The sequence below is a fragment of the Leuresthes tenuis genome, unplaced genomic scaffold, assembly GCF_036924035.1.
Source record: "Leuresthes tenuis unplaced genomic scaffold, fLeuTen1.0.hap1 SCAF_16, whole genome shotgun sequence".
Lineage (NCBI taxonomy): Eukaryota > Metazoa > Chordata > Actinopteri > Atheriniformes > Atherinopsidae > Leuresthes > Leuresthes tenuis.
This window is the reverse complement of record NW_027325370.1, coordinates 21,635,916-21,647,511: the sequence shown is the minus strand read 5'-3', so window position 1 is coordinate 21,647,511 and position 11,596 is coordinate 21,635,916. Positions and strand designations below refer to the sequence as shown.

At 42.9% G+C, this 11,596-nt stretch overlaps 1 protein-coding gene across 1 annotated transcript; it reads right to left on the bottom strand.

Moving 5' to 3' along the window:
- Positions 1 to 325: 325 nt before the first annotated feature.
- On the bottom strand, positions 326 to 6,549 carry ddx23 (DEAD (Asp-Glu-Ala-Asp) box polypeptide 23). The gene is made up of 16 exons (XM_072367942.1): positions 6,441 to 6,549; positions 5,497 to 5,717; positions 5,198 to 5,291; positions 5,040 to 5,105; positions 4,799 to 4,937; positions 4,583 to 4,716; positions 4,206 to 4,318; positions 3,969 to 4,112; positions 3,557 to 3,782; positions 3,324 to 3,469; positions 3,033 to 3,210; positions 2,470 to 2,712; positions 2,222 to 2,373; positions 2,028 to 2,136; positions 1,557 to 1,731; positions 326 to 1,468 (listed from the first exon to the last, which is right to left on the bottom strand). Exons 2-16 carry the CDS (start codon positions 5,715 to 5,717, stop codon positions 1,245 to 1,247), a joined length of 2,364 nt encoding a protein of 787 aa, XP_072224043.1. The 5' UTR covers positions 6,441 to 6,549; the 3' UTR covers positions 326 to 1,244.
- Positions 6,550 to 11,596: the final 5,047 nt, after the last annotated feature.

The window sequence follows — 11,596 nt, the reverse complement described above, 5'->3', positions numbered from 1 at the left end:
GACAAAACACCCCCCAACAAACCTGATTACATCTCCCCATAGCTGTTGAACCTCATCTGAGTGGGTTTAACCTCACATCTGAGCCTCTCCTGCTCTTAAGTGCTTAACAGTCTTGCTGTGAAAAAGGCTGATTAGTCAATATGAGAAGGTAAAGAGATGTTCACCAGCTAACAGGCTCATTAACACCAAGTACAGAAAACACGGGAACATCACGAATGCTGCAAAAACAGTGGAGGAGGCACTCCAATCCTTTCCATTCTCTTAGTAAAAATCCAGAAAAATGCCACGATACTTTTTAACTATTTTCAGATTAGGAGAAAGGAAAAAATACAAAAGTTCTACAACACAATATAAACGTAAACTTTTCTCTCTTGGACTTAAATGTATTGGATCATTGTGGGATTTTTCTGAAACTTCTTAACTTTTTGCCACATCTAACAGAAGTTTTGAAAGAAAACCACGAGTCATTTGGTGGCTCAGTTAGTCCAGTCAACACGTTGCTTTTTTAAACTCAGACAGAAGCAAAAAAAAAAAAAAGGTCAGAAACCACAACTTCTAACATTTAAAAAATGGGACTTCATTTGAAGAGTTGCTCCATTTTTAACCCTACAAGATGGCCAGATAAACCGGTTTCTCTGATACCTTGTCGGTGCTCTTTGGAGTTGCAATGATTGTATTTGATTAGAGGTTTTCTTAAAGCTTTCCTGTCACATTCTGTACCGCCTCTCTCAATAAACAGCCAGGTGCTTTGATCTTAACGCAGAACAAATGAACAAAACTCCTGCAACAACACACATTTCCTCCTCTTTTTTTTTTTTTTTTAATTCCATCATTTTCAGAAGTTGCTTCGACATTTCAGAGACGTACATCAGTCGGTTTTGCTGCAGTCACATCATACAGATGTTTGAAGAGCTGGTGACGTTTGGGTTAACGGATGTATCTGGAGCAAAAGGAACCAACATTAAAACTGGTTCTCTTGCAGGTTTAGGTGGCAGAAAATTCTTAAGAACAGAACTACTCTTCTTAATCGCATCTGGCAGCCGTTTGTCGCGTTTGATGTTAATACGGTGCCGATCAACGGGATTCTGCTCAGAACAACCCGGCGACTGGATCCTGAACGTAGAACAGAGAAATGCATGATGCAAAATAAAGATAAAAACAGTCGGGAATCTCCATTGTGTTTCGTTCAGTGGATAAATTCTAAAAAGAAAAAAAAAAAAGCTTTAACAAAAAATAAAAACAAATCAGGCGAAGATGGTCTCCTCGCGCCTCTTCTTGGTCAGGATGGTTCCGGGTTTGTGCTGAGCGTCCGGGTGGTTGGTGAGCTCCGGGGGACAGGTGGAGACCGGGCTCTCGAGGATGGCCTGTTTCAAGTCGTAAAACACAGCCGAGTCCTCTTTAGTGAGGAAAGTCATGGCCACGCCGCTCTTACCGGCACGGCCGGTACGACCGATACGATGGATGTAATCTGGAGGAGGAAGAGGAGTTCATTTTAGGTACTGACAACTTTGTGAGAAAAGAAAGAAAAACGCTGCAAAAAGAACAAGGGCTCCTACCTTCAATGTTCTTCGCCATGTCGTAGTTGAGGACCATGGAGACGTCCTGGATATCAATACCTCGACCAGCAACGTCTGTGGCCACCAGGATGTCTTTGGCTCCGGCCTTGAGGTTGGAGAGCGCAAACTCTCGCTGCTCCTGGCCTTTGCCACCGTGCAGCGTGCAGGCATTGTACTGAGGAGGAGGAGGAGAGACGGTCCAGGGTGAACTCGGCTGCCACAATCTAACTCTCTGCGGTTTAAGAAAGTCGACTACAAGAATAAACTAAATGCGGTTGACCGAATTTAATGTGAAACCTCAAGAGGAAGGATCTGGGAAAACCTCATCTTAATAAATATTAGTGTAAACCTGCAGCAACATACATATGACGCACATCTTCACAGCAAGATGTGGCAGCTTTTTGACCTCTGAGTGGTTAACGACTTAATGTCTTTTCACTGGGTGAAAACATTTGCTCTGCAGCGACTTACCCCCATTTTCTCCAGTGATTTTGCCAGCACGTCGCAGCCCTTCTTTTGGTTGACAAAGATGATGATGGGAGGCTCGAAGCCATGCGACAGAACCTCCAACAGCTTCTTCCTGCGTGGCAAAGAAAAACACAAACACTCAAGTACACCGAAGCGAACTATATGTTTTTGCCGATGGCGCGTGGGCCCGGTCTCACCTTTTCTCTCCCTCGGACATCAGCAGGACCTTCTGCTCGACTCTCTCGTGAGGTTTTCCCGCAGAGCCGATGTACACCACAGCAGGACGTCGCAGGTAGCTCCTGGCCAGCCTCTCGACGGCCGGGGGCATCGTAGCGGTGAACATGACCGTCTGCGAGGTTCAGTGAAACACGGTTTGAGAGAAGCGTTAACAAGGGACGCCCAGGCGTCATGAACAGAACAGCCTGGTACACCAGGATGCACATACTTGTCTGTATTTATGTTTCCCAGATTCAAAGTTCATCGTCATCTTCTCGGGGTCCTCGGCCTCTTCGGTGTCCGGTTTCTGATTGGTCACTGGGATGTACTCCAGAATCTTCTGGACGTCAGGTTCGAAGCCCATGTCGATCATACGATCTGCTTCATCCAGGACCACATAGGTGCAGCGGCCCAGAACCAGGTACCTGTTCTCCAGCACGTCGATCAGACGTCCAGGCGTGGCGATGACGATCTGATCGAGGAGGAAAGCAAACACAAAGCGGTTTTATTACACCGTGGATGAAAAAATAAGTCTGTGTATTTACAGTGGTAAGAGTTAGCTTTAGCATGAACTTATAGGTTTTGCACCAAAATAAGGATTTCTTAATTGGATCAAACTTATATCCAGATACATTTATAAAAGCTCTAATATTGTATGATCTTTCCTATTTTCACAACAAAAGCCACAACACTCAGATAGTATCAAATTGCACTAAGCTTTCACTACACATGCTCTACCGAAGTTTCAAGTTTTTACAACAGAAAACGGGTTCTTAAGTTCAGGGGTTTTACCTCGCAGCCCATCCTGAGTCGGAAGCCTTGGTCCTCTCTGGAGATTCCTCCGATCACAGCCACCGTTCGGATGCCAAGTGGTTTACCGAACTTTATCGTTTCCTCTTCGATCTGCTGCGCCAGCTCACGAGTCGGAGCCAAGATCACAGCATAAGGACCCTGGTCCGAGTCTTCGATTCTGCCGTGCAGAGAGAAGCGTGAATGATGGGCGGAAGAACGAAAAAAGTAAGTGAGACGGTTTGAACACCGAGTGAGACTTCCTGGAGATTACTAAAGCCGTAGCTGCGTTACCTGTCAATTTTGGGCAGAGTTGTGATCCAAACCAGCAGCGGAATCAGGAAAGCGGCCGTTTTACCGCTACCCGTCTCAGCCACACCGATGATGTCACGGTTCTGTAAGCCAATAGGAATGGCCTGCCTCTGAATGGGTGTTGGATCCTGGAGAGAGAGAGAGAGGAGAAAATTAAAGTTATTCTTTTACTCAAATTTCACAATCCGACATCAGTTACAGGCCGGCGGTCTGACCTTATAGCCGCATTTGTCGATGACCTCCAGGATGTGTGCGGGCAGCGCGTACTCCTTCCAGTTTCTGATGGGGTTCGGGATCTTTCCTCCCTTGGTGGTGATGCTGTAATCTTCTCTGAAGATTCGCCAGTCTCTGTCCGTCATCTCGTCCAGCTTCTTCTGAGACCAGTGTCTGTCGTCCCAGCGCTGCTTAGCTTCCTTCTTGCGCATCTTCTTCAGTCTTGTCCTGAGGGGGGGATTGGATTGGATAGCAGCTGGCAGTCAGCCTGAGTACACTGGATGATCACTTTCCACTAAAAATAAAAACTGTCACACTGATTTTCCACGTTCAGACAATCTCTTTCCATAACAAGTCGTCTCTAAGATTCAGACTACGTATGAGCACATGCTTCTTTTTCACAGATTTACTCACTCTTCCTGCTCCTTCTCCTCCAGTGTGCGTCTTTTCTCCATCAGGTCGCCATAGAAACGTGACTGCTCTCTTTTCTGCTGCTTTAAGTCGATGCCAGCGATGAAGCCGCGTCCATACAGCTGCACCTGATGCTTCTCTTTGTAACTAGGAGAAAGATTACGTTGGACATTTTTTTAGTTTAACATACGGAAAACGCAAAGATCGGATCAAGCGACAGCATGCTCGCATTCCACTCACATTGGATTGTAGTCGACCGAAGTGTCTTCGGAAGCGTCCCACTCAAACACGAACTTTCTGTCGTTCAGGTGGCGAGTTCTCCGGCGTTTTTTGAGCCCACCAAGATACCGCTCCTGGAATGAAGTCATCATTAAATAGCAGCGTGTGTGTTGTGTATCGTCCTTTATGTCGTTGTACGGATTGCTAAGCTAGTTAAAGATGCCTGACATATTCAACCATTCTTTCTGTGAAAGATTTCTACGTTTCTTCCCACTGAATTAGCCATATCAACTGGAAATACACCAGGCTGAAATAAACCGTAATTACTCTTTAACTGTGAGACTGCCGACACCTCTGATCCACACAGCTGCAGCCTAAACGCCCTCTTAAAAACCGACCTTGATTGCGTGGAGTTCTTTGCTTTTATCCTTCTCCTCTCTGAGCTTCTGTCGCCCGTCATCTTCTTCATTTCCATTGTTCTCCCGCTCCATGCGCTCTCTTCGCTCTCGCCTCTCCCTTTCTTGGGGATCCTCTGTAAAAACACAATGTCGCCTGTTATCAACAGGAATAACAAAGCACAGATGACCCCCCCTGAGATAAGAGCTTAGACGCACCCATCATTTTTCTCCCTATGTCCTGAAACATCCTCCTTTTCTTCCTCTCCTCCTCCAGCATCTTCCTCCTCTCCTCTGTCTGCTGCTCTCTGCGTTTTATAGCCTCAGCCTCTCGCTCTGCTTTTGACAGGAACTTGGGCTACAAAAAAAAAAAGAAGAAATGAAAACATGTAGGAGGTGAGGAAAAGAAGCCGCTTGGGTTTGTAAAGGAGAAGAACTTAATTCCTTGGGATGTTCTCACCTTTGCCTCCGCCTCCTCCTCTGCCTTTTTCTTGGCCAGAAGCTCCTCCAAAGACAGCGGCTGGACCTGAAACACAACACAGGTCAGACATCTTAAATAAGAGCCGTGGTAAAGGAACGAGACAATTTAACCACACCTCAGCCCAACCAGAGCCATACCTTCTCTTTCTTCTTTTTTTCTTCTTCTTCCTCCTCTGCTTTTATGTTCTTCTCTTTCTTTAATTTGCCATCCCTCAACTTTGGAGAGGGGCTTCTATAAAGAGAGTGACAGGCCGAGGTTTAAGACGCAACACCCAAACAAGAACATCTTCTATACGTCAAATAAGAGTGTGGCTCACAAATTAAGTTCGACGGTATTTTCTTAGGATTTGAGTATAATTTCTAAGACTTTTGCTTATCCACAACTGTCTGATTCTATGAAATGTGTGAACAGCCAGTGCATTTCAGCCTCGGCATACCTGGATTTCTTATTGCGATCTTTATCGTGTCTGTCTCGGTCTTTGCGGCTCCGCTCTCTGTCTTTGTCTCTGTCACGGTCCTGGTCTCTATCCTTGGAGCGGTTTCGTTCGCGAGACCGATGCCGTTTGCGACCTCTGTCTCGTGAGCGGCTGCGTTTCCTCTCTCTGTCTTTGGCTCCTGAGGATTCTGCATCCTTCTTGTCCGTGGAGTCAGCTGCCATCTGCAGACACAAAAAGCATGGGAGTGAATGGAGCTCTGTCATGTCGTCAAACTTCTATCATGCAGCTTTCAAAACTGGCATTTTGCTCCGTTAGTCTTGACAGGAAGTAATGGACAGCCCACAGTTATGGCACTGGAAATGGATTACATTACATTTATCGTAACAGTCGAAACACATGACGTCAGGCATACTGTCTGATAATAGTTTCTATGTGGTCCATCATTTTTACTAGATTGCTCAGACTCAGTATCCCAAAAAGTAACATATAGGCTTCTTTTTCGTAATTGGGCTGTCAAGGTCAGAGAAATACCAACATTTCAACATAAACTGTCCGGAGTTGTGACGTAAACAATCAACCAAAAACAATACACGCGTAACATCAAAATAGTTAAAATCTTCACGGTTTCGGGCGCGCTTACTCCTTCGACTGCGTAAAGAGCTGTCTCTAAATCTGACTTATAGACTCGTCTGGTTCACGGCCAGGTTAACCAACCGTTAAGAAATTAATTTGACTTATAAGACTAAATTAAGTAACTCAACCTGCGCAGAATGAATGCAGTGGACGTTGGGAGCAAGCTACGCTTACTAGCTAACACATTAGCAAAGAGGATATTTATCGTCCAAAACCTGCTCAACGGCTGCACACAGACGCCATCCTCAAGTTAGCTGTTAGCAGTAAAATTAACCCAATCGGGTGGTTTCAGGACTATTTCTAAATCTTACCTTTTTCACTTGTCAACAAAACAGTTGCGATTTATGTACGCTTCAAGAAGACGCCATAACGCTCAACATGATACAAGCAGATGTTCGCAAGGGTTTGTGGGAGATGTAGGAGTGAATGTCGTATGAAGAGTTGAGTTCGATGCTTTGGAAAACTACATTGTCCAGTATAGAGGTATATTTTGTCAGGACCCCCAATTGTTTAACACATAAACGCCTAAATGCCTGTTGAAAAAGAACTGAGACGGTGTTATTTTGGGCACAAGAGGGCGCCTCTGCTACAAGTTAGCGCGATACTGACTTTCTATCTATGATAGGAATCTTACAAAGGGGGACAATTCAGTTAAGAAATTATATGAGTAACCTAAAAAACAGCAATAAGGTACCCAAACTTATGCTTGATTTTTAAAGATGTCGCAACACAAAAGGAAACGTAAATATCTCACTTGAGTTATTTTCATATTGATTGAACTGGTGTGCTGTGATATGCCCTGGATTGCTATTGCTTGATAAAGTAATAAATCGTAATGGAAACCTGCATCTACTGTGATAAAGGCCCATCTGCTCATAGCCATTCTAAATACTTGTTGTGGGTTAAAATTTAGGAAGTGTTGTTTGTTTAGTGGCACATGTTTTCTTGTAATCTAAACCATCCTCTGCTGTGTATGTAGTGTGTGTGTGCATAAGCTCCTGCATATAGATAAAAGACATTTTAGAGGGTGCTGGGCTTGAGTGTCGACTGGCTCAATGCTAATTCGTATTCTTGACTTGCCTTTTCTTCCACCAGGAGATCAAAAGAGATTTATGGAGCCTTTGTGAAGGTGATCGTTTCAGTAGAAAAAGATCAAAACTGATGGTACAAAAACTATTTCAAAATGCATGCACAGAAATGATAAGATACTGGAAGGAAAAACAACAGACTAGTAACAGTAAGAGTCATAGTTTCCTTTTTATATGCTGACCTTTTACCTTTTCAATGGACAAGTTTTTACATAATGAAGCAAAAGGACAAAGTGGATAAAAAGTTGAGGATCAAAGTAGCAGGTATTAGGTTTGTGCTTTGAGGTAAGGGGTTACTCCTTTAGGTCTTTTTCACTGCAGACATCAGCAGTACTACATTATAACAAAATTCCCATTACATCTGTGTCCCGGTGAGCCAGCGTAAATAGCACAGCAGAACATCTTATCATGAAAAGAGCTTATTGTTTGAAACGTTTAATGATGTTTTGTTCTACGTTTCATGGGAAAATCTATTGTCCTTTTGTCTCCAGGACCAATGGAAAGTATTTCATGCTATCATGTTTCGGGGCAAGCCAAGAGACGACTTAGCAACAACACAGAAATGTGCGTCTGTGTCACTTCAAGCAGACGGAACCAGCTGTGATACAGCAGTCTTAGGTTGTTTGGTAAGCAGGTAGGGAACATAAAGACAGCCAATCAGATCCAGCAGCCTCTTCTCACAGCTGGCATTTTGCCATAGTTTTACATGGAAAGAATGAACAATGGCTCTGCTCTATTCAACTGTGCCAGTGAGCCAGCATGCACGAAAAAAAGAAATTGAAACTGCGACAGCTAAATGGATTTTACCCTTTATTAATTCATTATTCATTATAAAGGCTGCTGTGAAAGATGCAACAGAACATAACTTGTGCAAGGGCATTATATACAGTCCCACTGTCTCACAAATTTAAGCATATGTGACTAATGTTTTATAGATATATACAGTACATCAGTGATTAAAGACCATTCCCCTGTGAGTAATAGTTACACACCCATGGAACTCCTCACATTCATTTAGCTATTTTGCCTCCCTGTCAAGAGCCTGGATATGTACAAAGAGCAGTTGATAGATAACCTATAGCTCTATAGATGCACTGCATAAAGTATGTGCTGATAATGGCATTAGCAATGGCCCAGTTTTTTATCCAATTGTCCAAATGTGATAATCAACAAAGCAGCAAGATTGAATACAACCTTGGTCTTGTCAGCCAAGATTAGTGAAAACCCCTGACCTTCAACTGGGGAAGGTTTTATGTGTATGTTGTCACTTTAATTCAGAAGAAAAAAAAGAATTGATCAATAAAACATTCCGGAAACTGCACCTCTTGCCAAGCTTGTGTATCTCATGCGGCTACTTCTATGCAGGTTTTCTGCAGCATTACAGAAGGCACGTTCCATGTGGATTAACACGATATGATTGGTCCAAATCAAACCCATTTTATCATTGACTTTAGCTTTCTCATACAGGGACACTCTTAAAAATCTTTTAACCCATGGAAAAAATGGCAATTATGTAGGAAAAATGCAGGATTTTCCAAAAAGTGTCTCACACAGATTCAGTGCAGCATATTAGGAAAGGACGAATGCAACCAAAAACACCTTCACAATCCACCGCTGCACACCAGCATCCATCAATAAAACACTCAGAATACTTACCTAAGAAGATTAACAGCAGGTTGCAATATGTAATTGATAACTGTTATCTTTGAAGTATTTTTCATTCTGGGATGAGATGTAAAGTGCACTACTGACACAAGTTTGGTGCTCGGTTCAAAACATCTCTGGTTGCAATGTCAAAAAAGTAAATTATTTCTTTCCATAAGTCATTGTTATGTCATCAGCTTTATTTCTACTTCCTGAACAGTCTGTTGGTCTTTGAAGAAAAATAAATCTCTAGTTAAAATGAAATTGCGTTTAAAAGATACAACTTTTGCCCAATCAGGCAGGCAATCTAACTTTGACCTCTTGTCCAAATGTGGTCACTTGTGACTCCAAAAAGCCCAAGATGGCAATGGCCAAATGCTGAACTCATGACTTCAGAACAGCAGTTCCCAAACTAATGGGTGATGACGTCCACTGGTATTTCTGTGACTGGAATGGATGTGGTGCAATACCACATGTCACTTCTCCACCTTATCAAGAATTGAGAGCAGGTGTTCCATTTTTTTGTCCAAATATTTTTATTCAGTCTTATGGAGAAAAAAAAATGTACGTACGTGATATGTTAATATGAAATATATCAAGAAGAAGCGTATTAGAATACAGTCACAGGACACGTGATTAAAGAAACAAGATAATGAGAGCGAAAAAAGACTAAATAAGTGAGAATCTGAGTTAGCCAACACAATTCAAATGAGCAGCTGTGGGAACTTAGTTTCCTCTATTGTCTTAATTCTCTTTTGTTCATTCAGTGGAGGACGCAAGCATGAGTGTAAATACAGGTTTCAGTGATTCTACGTGGATTTCAGATCAATCTTGTAATATTAGGTTATCATTGTAAATGGAAGCTGAAAGATGAAGATGAAGAAATTTGTGGAAATTCACAGCAGTATTGTTGACTGTGATGACTTCTGAAAAGTTGATCAAAGAAATGTTTTCTTGAAAAAAGAATACGTATTAGTTGGTACAAAAGTAACATTTATTATCGATAATAAGCATCACGGCGAGCTAATTATGAGTCATGAAGCGCTAACATCTGTGTTATTTACAAAAAATGTTGACATACATCACCGCTCACACACACCGTCCCCATACTTTCATGCTAACCGTTGCCATGACAATGCTACTTCTGCCATTAGCAGCCTAACTTGCCATAGCTGTCCCTACTGTGAAATGCAGATCTAGCACGAGAGTGCAGACTTAAAGATAATATATACTTTTCTTTTATTTCTGGCATTTCTACATATTAGAAAAAGCCAGGGAAGTTTGACTCGATTAAGGAAGATGAGCGGACATGAAGTGAGGTGACTAAACTCTTATATATGTGACAATAGAGTGGCAGAGAATGGAATATCCTTCCTGCTTGAAATGTTTTGTTTAGAAAGCCCATGAATAAAATTAAATGGGGTATTATTTCTGTAAACAACTCACCCTGATTCGTATAAATCTTTTCACATCTTTGTGAACCATGACCAGTACATGAGTCCCTTAAGTCCGGAGGCTGAGCTGCTTTTGACCAACATTGTGTAATATTGACTGTTACGTAGCTCCAACCAGTATCAGCTGACTATTGATAAAAGCAGGCTTTGTGTAAGCATGAAATCAATATCCAAGGGTCCAAAAATCATATAATTTGGGGCCAAACCTTGCAGCGAAAACCCTTTGAAATATGCAAAATGGAAATGGCTCCACTGAGCAGTGAATATTAACCAGCTTTGAAGCCCCAGAAACAGGCTATTGGCTGGACTCATATGATTGGATGACACAGATATGATTGGGTTTAACCAGTGTTCTCCATATGTATGCACACCATCTCCACCATATCCCCCAACTCCCAACTAAAGTCAGCCCCCATTTCAAGGAACCTCATCTGCCCCTGTCTCGAAACCCTTCCCCCCGTGCTCCGTGATGCCATGGTCGATTGTCTAATTAAACTTCTAGGAGAGGCTTCACTGTTGACATGCCCTGAGGGGGTGCCACACGGGGCACATATGCATGAAGAGGGAAGGGGAGAGGTTAGGATATGGGAAAGGTGAGCAGAACCGGTAAATGAGGGTTTCTAGAAAAGGGGTACACGGGAGGAGAGTGGGGGGAGGAGTAGGAGAGTCATAGCAGGGGAGTATATTTACCTCTGGGAGTGGTACAAAAGGTCTTATCATTCCAACAGTGCTACACTGCGCTGTATGTATGAACCAGGCTCACCTTGTTGCACTCGGGATCGAGACAACACACAGAGCAGATGAGCTCAGCCGCTTAGTATACACAGCACACATGGACACACTTTCATACACCACTACACACTTTCATAATCATGCATGGATGCCTTTAGCTGCTAATACAGCTGTCACGGATACACCCATGAACTGATAATTGGACTGCACTGGCACAACTGACCCAGTGACACATATTACACTTAAATTCATCGACTGGTTGATTTGACTTCTGGCACATTACGCATTGCATGCTGATGCTAATTTAGCATAATATAGTTGATAATTTGAGTAAGTCCTCAAGGCTCAGGGATATGGAATGGCTATGGTGGGTGCTGTCTGGTGAAGTCTGTTTCCTTCATTGAGTAGCCAAAAATTTACAGACAAACAGGCTGTGAGTTGTCTGAAGCCGTCACATCAGGACAACCTTGAACTTAAAAATCAGAAAAAGGAGGACGGACTGATTGAATGAAACTCCACTTCAATAGGTCCTGTACAATCAGAAACATT